Source organism: Passer domesticus, chromosome 7 (genome assembly GCF_036417665.1).
Source record: "Passer domesticus isolate bPasDom1 chromosome 7, bPasDom1.hap1, whole genome shotgun sequence".
NCBI classification, from domain to species: Eukaryota; Metazoa; Chordata; class Aves; order Passeriformes; family Passeridae; genus Passer; species Passer domesticus.
This window is the reverse complement of record NC_087480.1, coordinates 6,722,565-6,744,253: the sequence shown is the minus strand read 5'-3', so window position 1 is coordinate 6,744,253 and position 21,689 is coordinate 6,722,565. Positions and strand designations below refer to the sequence as shown.

Genomic DNA, 21,689 nt, shown 5'->3' with positions numbered 1-21,689 from the left:
TCCAAAGGAAAGTGGAGAGTGTCGGGGTGACCCTCAAAGGGCTGAGGAGGGTAATGAGGGAAAGCTGTGCTGTGGAACAGAACTATGGAAATGAGGAAATCACAAGTTGTTGAGTTAGATAAACAGCACCATGGCAAGAGGGGTTAGGAAAGGAGAGAATATGTCAGAAAGAGCCTTGGGAGGGTGAAGGATGGATATTCATAGTGGGGCAACAGAGACTGGGAGAATGAGATACACGAGTACAGTGATATGAAGTGGGTGATGATGTGGGAGATATTTAATAGTGTCAGGAAAATATTTCACCTTGTGGGTGAAATAAACACAGCCACAAAATGCCATCAGCCTTAGATAAATTAGTAAGCATGGAGCCCATGAAAAAAAATGTTTAGCTTTCTATAATCTACCCTCTTTCTCTGGTTATTTCTGTTCCTAAAGACTGCTGAAACTCTCAGTATGAACAGGTGAAGAGATGGAGCACCTTTTTTATGAGGAAAGGCTGAGACAATTGGGATTGTTCAAACTGGAGAAGAGAAGCTTTGGGGAGACCTAGCTGTGGCCTTCAGGTCCCTGAAGGAAATTGATGGAGAGAGATGATTTGCAAGGGCCTGGATTGACAGGACAAGGGGGAATGGCTTAAGATCAAAAGTGAGTGGGTTTAGACTGGATATTAGGAGGAAGTTCTCCCCTGTGAGGCACAGGGTGCCCAGAGAACTTGTGGCTGCTCCATCCCTGAAGTGTCCAAGGCTGGGCTGGACAGGGCTTGGAGCCACCTGGGATAGTGGAAGATGTCCCTTCCCATGGCAGGGGGATGGATCAAAATGGTTTTTAAGGTCCCTTCCAATCCGAACCATTCCATGGTTCTGTGGTTAATGCCCTGTTAAGGCAAACCAGATTTCCCACTTCTTCCCAAGAGTTAGGAGCCTCAGCGCTGCCCACCAGCCAGTGTGGCACTGCCCTTCCAACCCATTTCACCACAACCTCCTCTAGGTATAAACTAGGGCCACACGTAGCTGTTAAAGCATTCTGAAAACGTTTGGTTTTATCCTTTATTCCCGGAGCCGCCCGGGCCTGCACAGAACCACCCGCTGCCGTTCCTGCGAGCGGGCACAGCTCGGTGCGAGCTCGGAGGCGGCGTTTTCGCTGCGTGCCGATCAGCGCGGCGTCCCTCGGCCGCAGAGCTCTGCGGGAGCAGCACGCCCCGCTCCCCTCACGCCGGTCCCCTCACGGAGCCGTGCCCGAGCGGCCGCGGCCCGAGCGCTGCGCCTGCGCCCTGCGCCCGGGCTCGCCTGCGCTGGGGCCGGGCGGGGAGAGCGGCCCGGGGCCCGCGGGGGCTGCGGGACTCAGCGGCAACAGCGGGCTCGGGCCGCCTCCGGAGCCCCGGCATGCGGCCTCGCTGCTGCGGCAGCCCCCCCGCCCGCGGGCTCGGCAGGGCCGGGGCAGCGGCGGCTTGAGGCCGCGGATGGGCGGAGCGGGAGGAGCCGGAGCCGCCGCGATGGCTCAGGAGAAGATGGAGCTGGACCTGGAGCTGCCGCCGGGGAGCGCCGCGGCCCCGGGCGACGGCGGCGGCCTGAGGCGGTCGAACAGCGCCCCGCTCATCCACGGGCTCAGGTGAGGGGCCCGGGGGGCTCCCGGCCCGGCCCGGCCGTGCGGGGGCTCCGGGGATGCTCCGCGGCGCCGCGGGGAAAAGTGGGATCCTGAGCGCTGTCCCAGGCTGGGAGGGATTTAGGGAACATACCAACCTATGGAGGGGTGCGAGGAAGCCCGGGAAGACGGGCTTTGGCTTTGCTGAAACGCTTTGTTTTCAGCGAGGGCTGCTGTGTGTTGCGGAACACCGTCCGCAACGTCAGAGAGTTGTGGCTGTTCTTATGCATCGAGTAACAATCGCGATGATTTCCGTAATGGATCAGGTCTGAACAAAATAAATCACTGCTCTGTGTATGATTACAACAGCAAATGCTTTCGGAACAACCAGGCAGATTTGGTCAGGAAGGGGCATTTCACGGGACCTTGACGAAGTTTTACATTTAGTGTAAAGCGGTGTGTCAGGTGGCCAGGAATTTTCCTGGTGGTTCTAATTTCTGTGGTGTGCATTACTGGGATAAGTACCGTGTGCTGTGCAGACAGTTGTGCCTGGATGGTGCCACCAGCCTGTGGCAGCTCTGTTTGCAGCAGGCTTGGGTGTTTGCCAGGTCTGGCTCTCCTCAGCCCACAGGACAGAAAGTGGCAGTGGCAGGCAAGGGCAGGTGAAAGCTTTCAGACAGGTAGGGTTCCTTGTACAGTTTTGTTTGGGTAAGTTTATAACCCAAAGGGCTGTTGAGAGCTTGGGGGATGCCCCATCTGCTACATGCTGTGACTTCCATCCAGCTGTAAGGTGGTCCATGTGCTGCTGCTGCTGTTAGTAGTATGTCTGCATTTGGGGAAAGGATATTGACAATAAGTTTCATAAACTGTAGTATATTAAATGATAAGTACTTCCTGCTGGATTGATTTTTTTCCCCTTTCTGTTTCTGTAAGGAACTGGCTATCAAGAGATTAGCAAATCTCACATACATCTTTTACCAAAATTGTTAACAATGTCTGACAGTTCAGATGAAATACTACTTCTTGCCTGTTCTATTGTGATTTAATGCTAAGTGAATGTAATTTTAATTCTTTTCATAATCACAATGGAACAACTCCCATTTTACTTTTTGATGCAGTATGGAAGGGTTGTGTATGGCAGCTCTCCCCTGGGAGGTTTCTGAGTAGGTAAACTAATTGTGTAACTGAGACAAGACATTTTTTAAATCTCAGCCTTTTGTAAACTGGAAATTGTAAGACCCTTGACTCTTAAAGAAAGCCTCGAGCAAATTATTTAGTTCAGGGTTTGGGCAGATAGAAGGGTAAGCCTGAGCTCCTGCCTTGGCACTGTGCACGTCCTATGGGTTAGGTGTTCACACAAATAAAACTGAAATGCCATTGAACTAATCTGAGGTGGTTCAGTGGTTTGCCTGTTAGTTTGGAATTTTCCACCAGAATACTGTTTTTGCAAGATTGCAGCTCTTGGCAAGAAACTTCAGTTTTTCCCAGAATGGCTTTGTTGGGTAAACTGAAACAAAAGCTCTTGCTCTTACACAGCTTGCTTTTTCTCCTCTGCCTCCTGTTTTGAGTTCTTCATTTTTTAGTTAGGAACTTGGAAAATGAGTTGCAGTAGATCCAGAGAACAGTTATAAGTGGAATATTTTAGATCATAAAAGTTACATTTCACAGAACTTTTAACTCTTGTTTTTATGCCAAATAAAATTGATTTTTAATGGGAACTGTAGTTTTCTGTGAAAAGTTAGTCTGAGATCTGCCCAGTTCTGGTGTTTTTGCAAGGGAGATTAAAGATAGGATTATTGGTAGGTCTTTTTTCTCTCCCTCTCTGCCAGTTAGCACTGAGTACTGGACTCAGGCTGTGGGACAGGATTGTTCCAACCTGCTTTCTTGACTCAGACCCTGGATTTCAGGATGTGCTGTTTGTCTTGTGTTTGCATGCCAACCAGTACACTTACACTGAAAAGAATTGTGGCCTCTGCCAAAACTCATCTCTAAACATCATGTCATGGATCCCTTCAGTTTCTCCTCTTCCACCTCTGTCAAATGGCAGCTGTTTGATCTCTTGTGGGTGTGAGCTGAGTGAAACTTCTTGGAAAATTGGAAATTATGTCTGGTCCCATGTACTCGACATTTTGGAGAAGGAGAGTCTATGCATTTTTCTTGGCAGAAAGTACAATGCCTATGCCAATTGCTGTTGGCTTTTACAGTATAAATTGTATTTGTTTTATATTTACAGCTACATAAAAGCTGTCCAAAACTTATGTGTCTAACTGGTGTGTTTTAAACTAGGGGATTCTGACAATGGTGTGTCATGAAAGTGCAGTAGGATTATCAGTCCTTATGGCAAGGTAGTGCTGTGGGTCAGGTTAGTTTTAAATAAATTGTATTTTGGGGGGCTTTTGTTCATCCCAAGTTAGCAGCTGAAACAAAAAGATACAATGTGAATTCTTGTAATTGAATCTTATTGCAGTATCGCATTTGGATTTGTTCACCTTTGCAGTTCCTCATTGATTTTTGGGCATGGGGACTGTAGGGTTGTAGCTCAACATTTTTTTATGGTTGCTAGAAAAAAAGTTTATTTCTGCAGTCACATTCATTAAGTGCTGATCATTGGCTGTTGATAACATTGATGATGACACGACCAGTAAAACTTGCTTTAGGAATCAATAGAACTAAAATTGCCTTGAGAAAGAAATTCGTTTTGTGTCAGATAAATAATCCTGTACCATTTCAATGGATACATTGCTGTGGGGCCTTAAAAACTGGGTTTACTGTGAGTTTAATTTAACTTTTGCTGGAAAAATGTTCAGAAGATATTAAATGTTGGTAGTGATAAGATTTATCAAGATGCTGTAATTTTTAATTCTGTTTTATCTGTGGGATTGAAGCTTGTTTCAGTTACTGCTTACCAGCCATTTATACATTTGTTCTGTTGAATGACATTTGAGGCAATTTACAAGCAGCAGCCATTCCAAACATAATAAATCCCCACAGTCTAAACAATTCTTCAATTATTCTGAAGACACAGAATGATTAATTGAAATCATTAATTGAAGTAGCTGGGAATTGGAGGATGAACGAGTTGATTTGCACTCTCTGCCAACAAGCTAAAAGAGTTCTTACCTGCCTGTCTCTGGAGTGCTTTGTCTCGACAGGAGAGCTGTCACAGCACTTGGAGCTGAGCTGATACGAAGAGGTGCTTTGTTGTACTGCACTAAATACACGGATTCTGACAGTGCTTTTTGCTGGGAAGGAAATGGCTTTTGCATCTGACGAGTGTTCCTCTCCCTCCGCAGCGATAACTGCCAGGTGTTCCAGGCCGGCGTCCTGCGCACCCGCAGGAACAGCACCACGGTCATGAATCGGCACAGCCTGGTAAGGACACTCCCTCACCCAGCCCACAGGTGCCAGGCAGAGCCTGCAAACAGGAATAAACACAATTAGATTGCAGTCTGTGAGACTAATACCACGTGGCTTTCAGAAACGGGGCTCTACACTGTGACATTAATATGCTGTAGCTGTAACGAAATGTTACTGATAGATCATTGGGCTTGGAAAATGCCTGTATTTCATTGTGATCATAACTTTGCTTGTAAAATAGATGTTCCAAGGTAGAGTGAGAAAGGTAACTGCCTAAGAAAACTACTTATATAACTGTACTGTTAACAGTAATCAATGTCTTAAATTATTTCTGGTGCTTAAGAAAAAAAGTACAGATAAATACTTCAGCAAGGTTGCATCTGAGCAAAACCAGAATAGTTGTATATAAGAAAGGCTTTTCCACCAATCTTTCTCCTGCTGGGATGAAAAAAACTGAAAGAAAGTGTTATGCTCAAGATTTCTTAATCAAGTCTCTTTCTTCATAATTTTAGGATAGCAGCTTAGTGTAAATCTGTTTGGGCTTGTGGTCAGGCAAGAGGAGAAAAGAACAAAGGCAAAAGCTCAGTTTATTGTATTTACTCCTGAAGATCCTCAGATGTTGGGCTAAGAAGTGCTAATTCAGGATGCCTTGCCCAGAACTTGCTGGGAAGCAGGAGCTAATTCACTGATGGGCTGCTCTTCTGCCTGCCCCTCATAAATGTTGCAGTCTCCTGGCCTTAACCAGTGTTTCCATCTTCATGGGATGATGTTCCTAACCCTTCCCCTCACACTAATGTTATTAAAAAGTGTCCTTCTTCTTCACTCCCAACTGACCAGATCCTGACAAAATACATGAAATTTTACTTACACTGAAAATCAAGTTCCCCACTGACTGCTAGATCAGTGCCTTGTCTGCTTTAAATGCTCCTTTGAGTTATGATCTGGGTTATGGTTCTGTTGAATATGGCAGGGGGGATGGAATTGGAAAGGATCTTGGAGATTCTCGTCCTTCTGTGGTCTTAAACCAGGATCATCCACAGATAAATGATTTTGTGACAGAATTAAGCTTTCAGCATCAAGGACCCTAAGCAACCTTCCCTGGTATTCTTCCTATAGCTAACAAGTACATTTAGTTTTATGATGTTAGAGATATTCTAAGGAGTTAGATCACATCTACTTCTGTAAATTAAATTTTACATAAGAAGGTGATAAAGTGTATTTCAAAACCCCCTTCTTTGTATTTAAGAAAAGTAATCCAAGTTTTACTGCAGTGTAAACTGTAAGAGGGTTAAAAGATTCAGTAACTGAAACTTCTTTATTACAAGCATTTCAAGTACAGCTTAAATTGTATGTTCTTTTAAACTTTGTGAAAAAAAAGTTGATTAGTGTTTGTCTAATCTGTGTGGTGTTCCCTGTCAGGGGAATAGCAGGAGTTACTAAAATCTCTGGTAACTGGAGGTCATACACTATCAACTCCATTTTCAGTGCTGTCCCAGTTGCTCAGCTGAATTCCACAATCTGATTTTGGAGTAGCTTCTCCAAGTGTCAGACTTCAGCTGGTTTATAGTGATGACTGCAAGGGCAGTGGTGCCATTTGGGCTGGGGCTTGATCTGCAGTTCTCTGACACTGCTTGTAATTGCCAAGGAAGGGTAACCAGGCTCTGCAGTATCTGCAGTTTATTTTCTCCCAGCAGATACCAGTGAGTAAATGTTTTGGTGTTTTTTTGATTTGTTTTGCACGGCTGGGGTTTTTGTTTTGTTACTTAAGCGGGGCAGTTGGGTCTGTGGTTAGATGTTTAGGTGCTATTTCAGCAGAAGCTGATGTTAAATTTTTTCTATTTTTTTTTTAAGCTGGGTAGCTTCCTGGCTGGGTTCAAGTGTCTGTGCTGCAGGAGGCAGAGGGCACTGCAGGGCAGGGCAGAGGCACTGGGGCAGTCCCTGCTCACCTGGGCAGTGGCTCCTGCCAACCTGGCACTGCTGAAACTTCACCTGCACTGGAGCACAATGTCTGACACACTGGGGTAGGGGGGAAGGTCATAGCATAATAGTTTGTAATGTTTTTATTAAGCTTTTTGCTCTCTTAAAGCAATGGGGATTTGGGTAGCATAATTTTAATATATGGGTTCAGTTTAGCAAGTAGCCTTTGAAAGTGACAGATGTTTCTTTTCGCAAGAATTAAACCAAAGGCTGCAAACAGAGCAAAAGTGAGTTTTACACACTGGCAGATCAAGGATGATGACTTGTTGGAAATAAGATGTAGGATCCTCAGAGTTGTGTTAGTGCATCAGACCCTGCAGAGGAACACTTAATTGTCTTTTTATATTTTTTGTTTTATACTGCAAGCCACTGTTTTTTTACATATTCTATTAATAATGTCAAACCTTAAAGTATGTGGATCACAGTCATAAAATTAGAATATAATGAGTGGAACAAATGCATTTCTACTGTGGAATGACAGAGTGAATAGGCAGGAATGCACTATTGTCCAAATCTTTTTCTATGTCTGAGAATCAAGGTCAACTCAAGGTCTGCATTGGCTGGTGCAGCTTGGAGGAATTTTTATTAAGTGCACAGGATTTTTGGGAACCCAGTATAATAGTAAAGCTGACCTAAACTGGACCTTAAAATTAGCAAATCAAGATATTATAGTTGCTAGACTTCAGTATTCTATATTATGATGACTAAATTCTGGCACAAATGTTAGTCATCCTCTGTGTGAGCCTGATAGGCAGAATTCTTTTGTGAGAAGCAGGGTGTGATGTCTTCATGTTTGTTTTTTCAGAAGGAGGGTTCTGGATGTGTGAAGCATTAATAGTCTGTGTTAACTTACCCTGCCAGGCAGCAAAATCCTTGTGTTCTCTGTGGCACTGAGTAGAAGATGGTGCAGTAAGAGTTAACTGAATGTTTGTTACTTCTCCAGCTTCAGCATGATGAAGAGCTCTAGTAATGTTTTGTGAAGCAGATGGAGCCTTATAATGAATGAAGTATAAAAACACCTATAATAATGCAAGCCTTACTTGCTGAACACATCCATTACATCCATTTTGAAAAGACACCTTATTTTCTGGAAGGATTGTCATCTTACAGAGAAGTTAAACCTCTATTCAAGGCTTCAGTTTAGAATTTTTGTTCCCTGAAGAATGGCTATTACATAAATAAACTGAGGGCTGACAATGTGAGGGGTGGGAAATTTATGAAAGAAAATTATATTTTGGGAAAATAATCACTTTAAATTACTCAGTTTTGGGTGTGCAGTTTTAGATCATAGCATTCCAGAGAGATCTTGATGCAAAACTGTCAACATTAACAGAAGACCATTTTTAGTGACGTCTTCTCTGATTTCACCCAGATTGGTGAAGCTCTTGAGAAACCATAAAGAAAGTGTTTAACTCTTTGTTAGCCTTCTAATAGCTGATTTTTTTCACCTGTCAAAGTACTCATTTATAAGCAGACAACAATCCAGGAACTTTTTGTACAATTTGTTGTTTTGGCTTTGTATTTTAAAGGATCTATTGGGGAGCTTTCTGGACCACTTAAATGAAAATAAATATTCTGAGTCACATAAAGGAAAATATATATGCCAACATACATACTAGGGGTGGTGTGCTAGTGAAAAGCAGCTCCATTCTGTGGGGAAAGCTGTCAGTTCTAGTTGCCTGGAAATGGAATGGAAGCCAGGCTGATACCAATTAGCATCTGTGAGCTTACAAAGCTGTATAATGTGGAAATACATATTAACATGCAAGAATGCATGTTAACATGCAAGAATGCAACCTTCTTGCAAGTAAGTAATGTAGGTTATGTATACACTGAGAATATTATAAATTATACAGGGGTTTTTTAAATTAGTTTCTTTTTAGTTTGGGGCAGCACTAGTTTACTAACATTTCCCTCCCTTCTGCTGTACTTTCAATTGTATGTGACTTTGTTTTGCAGTTTGTGCCATCATCTCCTATCCGTATTCCTAGCAGCCGTCTCCATCAAATCAAACAAGTAAGCACAGATTCCTCTAAAATCCTTTTTTATAGGTGGCTGGGGTTTTTTGCAGTCGATGTTTAATGTCCTTCAACTGGCTGTAGATTTTATTTTCAAACTGCCTGCCCAGTTCCACGTTTCATGAAGCAAAATGCATCTTATAGCAAGGAGAAGATTTGAGCAGAGAGAGGATTCTTAAAATGGACATTTTAGAAAGGAAACCTTTAATGTAAACCCTTAGGGTAAAGTTTCACCAAGTTTTTGGCAGCAGTGCCAGCATAAATATTCGGGGCCAATAACAAAGTGTTCCTTAACTTGTGTTGGCACAAGACTCTTGTGCAGCCAGAAAATGAGCAGGATAAGGAAGCACACTGGCTGAAAAATAGTCTGTACTCTTCTGGCTGGGCTATTTTTCATCTGTATAATTTTCTTATCCAGATCCCTGTACTTGTGCTGTCACAGCAGGAACGGAGGGGGAAGGGCAGCAGAGCAAACACTCGGGAAGGGGGGTGGTGTGGGGAATATCTGAGCAGGCTCAAATAGCTCTGCTCCCAGCCAGAACACTGCACGCTGAAGACTCCAGCTTTAAAATCAACAAGCTCCAACTCTTGTGTCTCCTTCATTTTATATCTCCACTTTTTGACAGTAGAATGGTTATAAAACTGGCTTGAAGATTCTTAATTTTTTTAAAATTTTTTTTAGCTGGCTAGTTTTCAATGGACAGGCTTGATTTTTACAGGGTCAAAAGTTAAGAAAACAATTTAATGCTTCAGGCGGCATTTTTAGGATATGGTGCCTGAGTGGTAGAAGGCACTTCTGCTTCCTACCTCGGTTATTTAAGGTAGTTGCACAGTAATCCTGAAGAAAATAACTTCTTGCTTTCATTATGTAAATAATTTACTGGCTTGAGTAGACTCTGAAGCACTCGGGTCCATTGTACAGCTCTTTTTATCAATACAAAAACGCTTAGGATTAATATGTAAATATCACAGAATCATAAATCAGTTTGGGTTGAAAGAGACCTTTAAAGGTCATCTGGTCCAACCCCCCTGCAGTGAGCAGGGAGATATAATGAGAAATATGCTGAGAGCAAAGGAATGAACTGTTGTGGCTCTGCTCTATTACCTGAAGTAAAATTTGATAATTCAGTCTTCTGGAAAATCCTTCTGCATTCATGTTTTGTCCATTTATTGAAGCAAAGAGTGTAATTTCCTAATTTGTGTTTGAGCATTAGATTCACTAGTTGGAATTAATTCCATGTCCTGTATAGTCACTGAGAACCTGTGTGATTCACTTCTGACCTCTTTCAAATCTGAGCAAATTGTCACACAGGTGAAGAAGTTAGGCTCTTCCTACTTATGGTGAGGATTGTGAAGATGTTTACTTGAACTTTTACTCTTGAATTAGAGAACCTACTCATTCACTGAACAAACTGGGTAGCATTCAGTTAATTTTAAGGAATAGTGTCTGCCTAAGAGGAGATTCAGTCATGTTTATACTTGGTGTTAATGTTTAGTTTAATTTTATATATTTGATCCCTTTTAATAATATTTTATGGAGGTTTTTTTAGAAAAAAAACCTCACTGACTCCTGAATTTATTGTGTGCAATGCAGTGTATTGCAAATGAGATGCTGACAAGTGTCTAGTTAGTCACTAATCCATGGAGTCAGGTAAGAATCCAGCCAAGTTTTTGAGGTTTATCTGTGCTAGCATCCCCTTTGTAAAATGGAATTACTCAAGACTGCATAAAGACACTCTGGCATGTGCAGAATTTCTGGTTCATACTATCATTATTCAGTTTACTTCTTGGTTAGTAATGGAAATAAAGCTGCTTGGGAAACAAGCAGCTCACATAAGCACTTCTTATGTGATGGTCTCTCCTGCTACATCTTTCCCATCCTCTCCTCCTCCTGGATGCGAGTTTTATACTGCCCCAGTTGTGAAATAATGGCTTTCCATGGCTGAGAACTTGAGGTTATTGTTGCTTAACCGAGTTGAATTAAATTTTCCACGTGCCAAAGTGAAGTGAAACCACAGCTTTTCTGATTTGCTGCAACAAAGTGGGGGTTTTTTTGACCTTACTTCTTTATGTGCTAATCTTTTAGGAGGAAGGAATGAATTTGCTGAACAGGGAAACCGTTCGTGAAAGGTGAGCTCTAAAGCAAAGCAGAACAGTCACTGCAGCCATCTGTGGGCCCAGGACAATACATTTCTTTTCTTCTTTATAGAGAAGTGCAAGTAGCAATGCAGATGAGCCACTCATGGGAGGAGAGCTTGAGCCTGGTAATGCATTCATGCTTTAATTTGTGTTTCTATCATCAGTATCAGGACACTAGAGACTCTCTCATGTCAACATTTCCTTTGATAGTTTGACCTACAGTTAAGTTGTTAGTATAGTACTGCTTTTGATCAGCAATTTATCACACTAACAAGGCACAGAATTATCAACTGTTCAAGGTACCTGTGGGTTCCTTGGGCTGCTGTGTCAAAAGGAAATTGCATGATGTCTGCCTATTCAAATTTTCTTCCATGTTCTGATACTCTCCATGTAACGTTTAAGGCTTTTCTGTTTTTGTTAAGCATAAGCTCATAAATGGCTGCCTAATAATTGTTGAAATGATGGAGGATAACTTTGGGATTTCACACCAATCAGCCCTTTTCTTGTTAAGGTACCTGCTCATAAGATTAATTAAAATGTGTACTGTTTACAGAGTGACAATGATTTTGAAAAATCACTATCACCAAAGCAAGTAGACTTTGTTCCAGTTTCTCCAGCTCCTTCACCTACTCGAGGAATAGGAAAGGTGAGCAAAATGTGGTAATAATGGTTTTATCTTAAGTAGAGCTAAATAAATTCAACCAAATTAGTAGCAAAAGATTAGGCCACCTGCTCCTTCCTACCTCAGCTGCAAACAAGAAACTAGAGAGTAAATAAAACCCCTAAAACCCCAAACCAGAAAATACCAGCTGCTCATGTTGTGGATGTGAATTTCTGTGGAGTGTTCAGCTGTTAGGCTGTGGTTAATAAAAAACAAATAAGTCTGTTTAACCAGAGTACAGTGAAATAAGTCTGCATGAAAATGGAATCTGTCCAGTTTTAATTTTTTTTTCTCAGTAGCAAAAAGTGATGTCTCAGTATAGCTAACGGCTGGTTGCTGAATTTGATACTGGGTTTATTTCTCTGCAGTTCAGCATCAATTGTTACATGGGAATGATACAGTATTTCTGATAACACAACTCTTTTCCTCTCAGCAATGTTTCTCACCATCTTTGCAAAGTCTGGTGAGCAGCAGTGGGTTGCCTCCAAGTCCCAGCCCAAGTCCAACAAGGAGATTTTCAAGGTAAGTCACCAGATCATAGCAATGATACAAAATTGATGAAGCTTGTTTATAGTAGGCATTTGAAATACAGAATTTGTTGCATCCATAATTGATTTCTGAGCACAAACACAATTTCATATACTCATGTAGACTTTCGATTTTACAGTGTTGTAAAACATTTGTCAAAATCCTCATGTCATAGCATTGGGAAATGGGCTGCATTGTGGCATCTGTCTTCCCAGTGCAGTCGCTATGTTGCTCTCATTCACATATTTGGTAATTGAATTCTGAGGGAAAGAAAACACAAACAGATTTAGGGTTGGTTACTCCTTTGAGTGATGTGGGCATACAATTAAATTTTACTAGGCCCTCACAGTTCAGCCTGTCAACTGAGATGCAGTCAGTGCCTGGATGAGAGTTTTAGACTGCCCCAGTTGTGAAATAATGTAATTAAACATTTCCTGCTCAGTTCTGTGCTTCCTGGCCTATCTTCAGAGGGGGAAAAAAGAGCTTGTTTTGGATAAGCAGTTTTAATGCCTATTTTCTTAGTGGTTTCCACCCTGTAGTCTGTTTTCTGAATATTTTTGATTCTTTTTCCAACCTTTCTCTTTCAATGGTGATCTCAGTGCAGCTTTTGTCTTCTTTTAGCAGGAGAAGCCAGAGCCCAATTAACTGCATTCGACCAAGTGTTCTTGGGTCCATCAAAAGAAAAGGTACAGTATTTGTGTTTGGCAAATACAACGGGCCAACTTGTTAGTTATATAATAATTCATATAGCTTTCTTCATAATTCTGTCCAGTTGGCTGATAGTTCAAAAAGAAACTAGAAATAGTACATATTGCACATAATGAAACAGATAAATCATTACATTAGATTTTACTATTCCATAAAGCTTTTAATTCCATAAAGCTAATAATTGTTTTGTTCTAATTCCTCCCCATTGCTGTGGGCATGTAGATGTGAAAAAAAATCTGATGTAACCTGCTTAACAAAACAATAAATACAACTGTTGGTATATTTAACTTAAACAGAACACTTTGAAACTCCTGGTTAACTGTAGCACACAGGTACTGTACATTTAAAATAACTCTTCAAAACCCAAAGCTGGTGCACAGGCCTGGTAGGCACCTTACAGCTTTATTAGGAAATGTTCTTCTGTCTTTGTGAATTTTTCTTCAAGTTTAACTTCTGGAAATCTTATTGCACCTATTTTTATATCTTCAAGCTTCACCTTTGTTACAGAACATCTCTGGCTCTGAGACAACTTTTAAAACACTTTCATCTGAGTTCTGTCATAGCCTTTTTAAGCATATATCTATCCTCTCCTCTTCCAGAGTGTTTGGAAATCAATGTCAATGGAAAAGTTTTGTGATAATTCTGGAGCTTGTTCCTTTTCTGTATTTTCAGCTTCTCTACCCTGTTGGATCTGGTTAGTGAAGTGATAGCTGGATAATCTGAAACAAAAGGATTATTCTTCACTATTGAAGAATAAATATCTGGTATCTTAGCTTTAGTTAATTATTTACTAAACTGTACTGAAGCTTGGACAAAATGGCACCAGAAAATAGTCTTTAAAATTTCAGCATCTAAATTCTATGTTCTACATATGAAATATTGTAAGTTTGAACCTCTATTCTGTTTGCTCTGTAGAAGTACATTGAAAATAGGTTTTAGTTTAAGTGAGTTGTAATTGTTACCACTTGGTATCTCTTCCCAAAGGTGTGACAGAGATGGAAGATCACCCGAAAAGATTATTCCAAGGATCCACCACCATGCTAACCCCCGAGGCTGCACATCAGGGGGACCTTGGGGCATGGTAAATCTGTGCTCTTTATTGTCCCTTTCAGCAGAAACATTACAAATCTTTTTTTCTAGCAGTGAGAATGCTTGAAGTTTTTTGTGCTTGTTTTTGTCTTTTTAAAATAGAGGTATCTCATAGTGTTACAGCACTGAAATTATCACAGTGAACAGGCAGCAATGTTCCCTAGAATTCTGCAGTTTCCAGGCCTGGCTGATAACATGGATTATGAGCATGTTTAGGAAAAGACACCTTATGGATGATAGCTTTTGGAGTCTGATTCAAATTGCAATCAAATGTGAATGCTGATGCTTTTTGGATGAATTGGGTTTTTCTTCTTTTCCCTTGTTCTTAGTCTCAGAGGAACATGAGTCTGTCTGACCCTCCCTGTAGGGTCAGAGGAGCTGGGAGGAGATAAAAAATACTTTGTTAAAAATTGTAGTGATTGGTAATAGCAAGGGATTTTGATCTAGTGTTTTAGTCAAAAGGTTAATCATACATGGGGTGTGCCCACACAACTGTCAAGGGTTGTTCACTGTATTTCTGTATTTTGCCTCTCAGCTGATGTACAAGTCACGCAGAAGCTTTGAGTAGCAATAGCAAAATACATGTTTTAAAGGTATTTTAATAACATATCTTTTTTGCACACCTTGTTTACAGTAGGATAGCAGTGTGGGTTCAATTACTGCCTCTTGGTGTAGGAGATGGTAAATTTTTTTTAAAAATCACTTTGCTGCTATCACTGATGATAGATCAGCTGTGGTTTTGAATTTGTGTCCTGTGAAATATGTAGTGCAATGGAAGATGGACAATTTATCATTGGCTCTCTTGGCAAAAAGGCCTCTGGCTGTTGTGCTGGCCCAGGGCTTTGAGGATGGAGTAAAAGTGGAGTGGATTGTTTGGTCTGGAACTTCTGATCTGTGCCCCATTTTGGGTGAGCAGAGGAGAAAATGGGCAGTGTCCTGTGTGGGTCTGGCAGTGGCTATGTGTGTAGCTGCAGGGGTATTTCAGATCACAGGGCTTGCTGCTCCTTCAGAGCTGCATGTTTGTGTTGAGAATGGCTTTGTGGTGATTTGGGCTGGTTTTGGGCACTTTCCTGAGCCAGTGCCTCAGCCCTGGTGTTCCTCTGTTTTCAGTCTGTCCTCGCACGCCCTGGATGACAACAGGAGCAGTGCAGGCTCCTCCTGTGACTCCCCAGCTGAAGTTGGCACCAGCTCAGACTCTCCAGTGTCACTCTCTGACTCCAGATCCCCGTTTTTGCCAGTGGATCTCATGGCCAAGTTACCAATGAACTGAGGAGCAGGATCTGCTGGTGGACACCGGGATGCAGGCGGATATCGCCCCGACTTTCTGTTGTGTGTAACCCATTCTGTTCCTCATAGGAACTTCCAGCAATGCCATTACTTCTAGAAAACTTCCAGAATAGTTCCTTGAGGAGGAATTCACCTTTCTAGTGATTTGTATGATATTTACTACAATACAGAAGCATTTGGGCTGCAGGCACGTTGGGTGCTCACGTCGGTCAGGCTGCTGGTGTGCAGTGGATGTGATCTCCTTGGCATGAGTTACAAACACTGGACATGTCTCCTGCTTGTGGAAGACTTGGCTTGCCAGCAGCCTGTGTCCTCCCTGCCTGTGGAGGAGCAGATAACTCACGTTTGTCCTCAGCCTAAAACCAATGAAACAGCTTCCTAATTGTTTCTATTCCCAGAGTGTTAGATCTTTATATTTTTTCGTCTTCATATGAAAGGGAGAATATTGAAGGGGGGAAATTGATTATTATTAATATTATTGTGTTCTATTATGATTGGCTCTTAATCAATTTTGTGTTCCAGTGGATGTCAGAAAATAATGAGTTGGTAAATTGTCAGATTTATATGTTGGATTTCATTCATGATCATGACTGCTGTTGTGACTAAATCTAAATCAGGTGTGGAACATTCTTCTGGGGTTTTTATATGGCATTTGTTTCTTTTTCTTCCCCATTTAGATGATGTATAGGAGTGGTAGATGCTCTGTTAAAGGTCTTTTAATAGGGAAAAATAGTGACAATATTTGGAACAATGCATTAAATCTTGAGATTGTAGTATTTAGTACTTCAGAAATGCATTATTTTAAATCAGTATTTGTCCTCATATATGACAGACATGGTGAGGAATCTTGAATGCCTTTTTACAGCTTCAGGCCATCAAACATATTTAATCTGTGTTTAATTTCCTGATGTTGCTTCCTCAAGCAATGACATCAAGTAATTTCTGCTGTTGAAAACTTCAGATGCTGATTGGAAGCCTGGAATCTGGTAATCTGAGATGCTTGAAAAGTCAGTGTGTTGAGACATCCTGATCTCAACTCTGAAATTCCCCAACCAGGAGGAAGAATTTGCAGACCCCCCTTATGGACAGCTGTCTGGGATTTTGCAGTGACACCCTCACTGGGGCTGTGCAGCTGAACTCCCCCAGCTGAGTCCCTTTTTGTACACGTCTGTGCATCTGTGCTATGTGGTTTCCAACCTTCTCTCCAGAGAGGTTAAGAATGAAGCAAAATGTTTTATTTTTAAACGCTAAATCTTTGTAGTGTGTCATAAAGTGAGAAAAGTATGGAAACTTCCTCAAGTAGGAGAAAAATGTACCCTGATCTCTGCTGTGAAAGATTCACATGGATGAAGCTTTGACTGACAGCAGCCATCAAAATGAGAAAGGGGTGACTTGGAGTGCAAAGACCTGGTGACCTGAGGGCCAGTGACCCATTTCTGTGTGTCCTTATTGTAGAGAGAAAATAGAATGTATTTAATAGTCTGACTCTGTTCTAGTTAACATACGACATGGTTTACTTCTGGTATCATTCCTCTTAAATTATTGTAATAATCACCCTGCTGGTTGCAGTCCCTCCCTGAGTCCAGCTGCCCTTTGTCCCTGAGCAGAGGCACACGGGAGTGCTGGGCTCTGTTTGCTCTCTCTGCTGAGGCAAAGTTTGGCTTTGCAGTTTCAGGTTTGTGCCAAAGAGTTGCTGTGCCACCACTCTTCTCTGGTGACAGCAAGACTCTTTCCTTTTTTTTTTAATCTTGCTTATTTCTTAAGAAGGAACCTCCTGGTGTCTCTTCCAGTCTTTGCTAGAAGACACATCAGTATAGGGGGGGTTTAATAGCTGAGTGTGGGTCAACTTGTCTCTTTTCTGTTGAATATTTATGCTATTTTTCAAATAAGTGCCAATAAATGGAAAAATAAATGTGTTTTGCTGTTTCTGCACTTTTTTAGATAACCATAGTCTTGTTTCCATCTGGGATTAAATGGTTTCTTTTAAAATCAGAATATCTATTGTAATTTACTTCCACACAGTCTAGCTAACATGCAAGCAGGTATGAAAATCTGCAGCAGACTTACCTTGTTTTCCTTGTGCAATGCTGTCTTGCAGGTCTGTGACAACTCTAGGAATAAAGAAGAATAAACCCAAACACTTTTGAATACGAGTTATATGTGTCTCTATACCTAGAGGAAGTTGTAGTGAAATAAAGAAGACAGAAGCTTCTGCCTGCTGGTGGGAAGTACTGAAGGTCTTAACTCTTGGGAAGAAGTGGGGAGTCTTTGTGGTTTGCTTTAATAGGGCAGTTAATAATAGAATTATGGAATGGGTTGTGTTGGGAGAGACCTTAAAACCTTCTCATTCCACCCCCTGCCAGGGACAGGGACACCTTCCACCAGACCAGGTTGCTCCAAGCCCTGTCCAACCCAGCCTTGAACAGTTCCAGTCATGGGGAATCCACAACCTCTCCAGGTCAATTAATGCTGTTGGAGGAGAGTGAAATAGTTACTTATCTGTATCTGTTCCTTCCCCTGCTTTTGCAGAACAGAAACTGCATTGAAATTGTGGGAAAGCATCTCAGTGTTTTATCCCCATGTCACCAAGAAGCTGCAGTTTCACTCCCTGGAGTCCTGTGACACATACAAAGGTTTTTTCCACTGAAATGAAAAATTCTGGAATTAATTATACTCCAGAATATGTATCTGGATACAGGGAATCAGGGTGTTATACAAGACACGTAATCAACCCTGTACTTGTCTAGTAACTCATGCTTTTAATCTTGCCTCTGCTTCTCTCTGGGATTCTGCCACGAATGGCACCTTCCAAAAATCACACTTGGGTTTGGCACTTGCTTGGTCTGGTTGAAAATTATCCTGCAGGATTTGTTGGCAGTTAAATCAGATCCCTGTGTCTTCCCTGACAAACATGGGTGTTTCCTTCCTTCCTTCCTTCCTTCCTTCCTTCCTTCCTTCCTTCCTTCCTTCCTTCCTTCCTTCCTTCCTTCCTTCCTTCCTTCCTTCCTTCCTTCCTTCCTTCCTTCCTTCCTTCCTTCCTTCCTTCCTTCCTTCCTTCCTTCCTTCCTTCCTTCCTTCCTTCCTTCCTTCCTTCCTTCCTTCCTTCCTTCCTTCCTTCCTTCCTTCCTTCCTTCCTTCCTTCCTTCCTTCCTTCCTTCCTTCCTTCCTTCCTTCCTTCCTTCCTTCCTTCCTTCCTTCCTTCCTTCCTTCCTTCCTTCCTTCCTTCCTTCCTTCCTTCCTTCCTTCCTTCCTTCCTTCCTTCCTTCCTTCCTTCCTTCCTTCCTTCCTTCCTTCCTTCCTTCCTTCCTTCCTTCCTTCCTTCCTTCCTTCCTTCCTTCCTTCCTTCCTTCCTTCCTTCCTTCCTTCCTTCCTTCCTTCCTTCCTTCCTTCCTTCCTTCCTTCCTTCCTTCCTTCCTTCCTTCCTTCCTTCCTTCCTTCCTTCCTTCCTTCCTTCCTTCCTTCCTTCCTTCCTCCTTCCGCAGAGTGACAGTTGCTGAGGGAACGTCGGTAACCGTGCCAGTGCTCAGGGGGCTGTATTTTTGGAATGAACCCTGCAGTGGTTGCTGCATTTAGCAGAGGGATAGATACTTCCCTCTGGAAGAGAGGTACAAATGCCAGGAAAAATGAGCCTCTGCCTGAGCTAGATTGACTTGCAGGATCTGTGTGTTGCCAGCGAGGCAGGTGACCTGAGTGCTCAGCTGAGCAACTGCCCAGGGTCCTCCTGAAATCAGGGTAAGAACTTGATCCTAAATTCTTACTTCTCACCTTTTTTTCAGAAAACTTGAATGTAAATTATCACCAACCCATAGAAACAAAACAAGTCTCCAAAGCCTGGTGAGACAGAGATATTTCCATTTATAGATGCGTGCTGTGGTTCCAGTATCAGTGCTGTTTGTCAGTCCAGCCCTGCTATTGTGCAATTATTTGCTGGTGAAGTGACTGCAGGGACCTCCAGCACTCCCTGAGCCCGAGAACAGCCTGTGCCTCCCTTAGCAGTCATCATTTCAGAAATGTTCACTTTATGCTGTTGTATTCTTGCATATGCTGGAGTCATAATTCATTTACTTAAAATAGAGAGCTTCAGGAGTCATAATTAAACTGTGTGAGCTCTTCCTATCCTCTTTTAAGCAACCTTTCTCATCACCAACAGGCAGATGGAGTTGAAGTTGATCCCTCTTCTCCTGGAAGCAACAAGTTAAAATATTTGTACATGCAACTGAATGTTTACAGCTACAGCAGAGTAATTAAAACCTTACTGACACAGAGAGGAGTGCTTGGCAAGAATCCTTTTCAATAACAGGGCGTAAAAATTGTCACCTCGGGTTCATTTTCTAGGAGTGATTGCTTTACCAATACCAGTGAAGCCTTCCCATTTCTGTGTATCTGGTGGGAGCATCCTTGTTTGATAAACTTGAGAGCAGTTGCCATCCAGCCCAGGCCTTGCTCAGGAGATTCTTTTCCTCCCAAAGACCCAGACCCCACACACATGCTGAGACCGTTTCCATCACTGGGGCTTTGTGGTAGAAGCATGAGACAGGAGGTGAAAAAAAATAAGCTGCAGGAGAATAACCTTGTTTGACTTTCAGTAGCTGGCTCAGAAATCTCAGAAGAGGGAGGAGTTGGGTGCATTCAAACCAAAACCAAACAAAGCCTCCACACCCCTTGGTGCTGGCTCCCCTGTGTCTCTCAAGGAACTGGTGAGACTTCCCCAGTGCCACAAAGATTCCTCAGACAAATCTGGCATTTATCAAATTTTTAATTCTTCTGTTAGTTTGGTTTCTCATTCTTTTATTTGCTTTGTAAGAACCTTAGAAAATGCTTGCTATTTTAAGACTTCCTTCCATGACAAATAATTGTAAGTAAAATGTTTGGAATTTTGCTGAATGTCAACCCAGGTAGGAAGAGCTGCTCAAGAGGAAGCAGGTTTTGCTGCAGGGACTAATCTTTGGAAATGTGGCTCTCCTGGTTACTTTTTGTCCTTGTATGGAGAAAAATCAAACCCATGATGTGCACAGCGCACGTCAGGGTTTGTGGCACAGAAATCAGGTACTGTGTTGTCTCTCAAGCCACTTTAAATACAGCTTGCACTGAAATCGCTGCAAGAAACTTCCAGCTAAAAATACATCAACATCCTTTCATTTAAAGTGCATTCACTTCAGCAGTCGGTTTGGATTGTGGAGATTCCTGGCACATTCCTGAGGGAAAGGCGCTAATGGGTTTGGTGATGTTGATGGAACAGGGTTTTCTCCCTGCTGCAGTTCTGTCTCTTGATGGTGGTTTTTTGTTTGTTAAAGCAAATGTTCCTCTAATGCCTTCATGTTCATACCTGTGCCGTTTTCTAGAGAACACTCATTTTGTTACTGTAAATCATATTTTGCTATTGAAAATTTTATGGCTAATTTTTTTTCTCTTTTTAAACTGGAAACATGTATTTAAGTTCCATTACAGGGTGCCTGTTACTCAGCTATACCTTACCAGCCTTTCTCCTCACACTGAGGAGACACCCATAGCTGTAATCATGGCTGTGCTCTTGCTTAATTATTTCTTTGCAGTCTCTGCTGTTTTGAAAACCAACGTGCATGTAATCCCACATTACATCGTCAGCGTGGCCATACAGCTTTGCAGATTTCCTAGAGCTGATGTGCATTAGCTGCAGCTCATTATCCAACAGCTCGTTAGCGTTCAGTGGAGAGCTTCTGAAGACAAAGATACACCCAGAAGTGAGTAAAGCCCTTCCTGGCTTTACTGAGATGCTGCGTGTGCCTGCTGTTCATTCCCCAGCTCTCCTTTGGGGAGGGTGCACTTGCTCTCCAGGCTCCTTTCACTGCGGTCGTTATCTGGAAATGGCTCTCGCTGTCTGCCTGGCGATGGTTTCCCGATCCTCAGCTCCTGTGGGGCAGGAACGAGTGACTGAAGGGCTGCTGGCAGCAGTGAACTTCACTTTCCTTCAGTGGTTTCAGTGTTAATTTAATTTCCTCAGGCAGCACACTATGCCTGCAGGAAAGGGACCCCAGCACTGTTAGCTTCGGCTGTTTCTCCTCCAGCTCCAGTGGGAGATGGTGCCTTCCCCACCCTGCAGCAAGCAGGTGGGTGCCCCATTTCCCAGGGACACAGGAGGGACCCTGTTTGCCCCTCGGCCCCTCTATCTGCACACGGCTGGCAGCAGGGTCAGCAGCAGCACTGCTCAGCCCTGCATGCTTTGCAGGACAGTGTGTTCCCTTCTCTCTGCCCAGAGGGGCTCATGCAAGGTCAGAGGGCAAAGCTCCTGAGCTGCTCCAGCCCAACAACTCAAAACCCACCTGGCAGAGATGAATCAAGGTTTGGGGGTTTTTTAAGGCCTCCTG

At 42.6% G+C, this 21,689-nt stretch overlaps 1 protein-coding gene across 2 annotated transcripts; it reads left to right on the top strand.

Annotated features, from left to right (window-relative positions):
• Positions 1 to 1,172: 1,172 nt before the first annotated feature.
• Positions 1,173 to 15,667, top strand: LOC135304343 (P2R1A-PPP2R2A-interacting phosphatase regulator 1). Of its 2 annotated transcripts, none has more exons than XM_064426644.1 (10): positions 1,173 to 1,608; positions 4,875 to 4,953; positions 8,875 to 8,931; positions 11,020 to 11,063; positions 11,143 to 11,197; positions 11,626 to 11,718; positions 12,167 to 12,255; positions 12,883 to 12,947; positions 13,954 to 14,050; positions 15,169 to 15,667. In XM_064426644.1, exons 1-10 carry the CDS (start codon positions 1,460 to 1,462, stop codon positions 15,326 to 15,328), a joined length of 888 nt encoding a protein of 295 aa, XP_064282714.1. In that variant the 5' UTR covers positions 1,173 to 1,459; the 3' UTR covers positions 15,329 to 15,667. The 2 variants fall into 2 exon arrangements, with proteins under 2 accessions (XP_064282714.1, XP_064282713.1); XM_064426643.1 differs by having other exon boundaries at positions 1,318 to 1,608; positions 12,886 to 12,947; positions 15,169 to 15,473.
• The last annotated feature ends 6,022 nt before the right edge of the window (positions 15,668 to 21,689 follow it).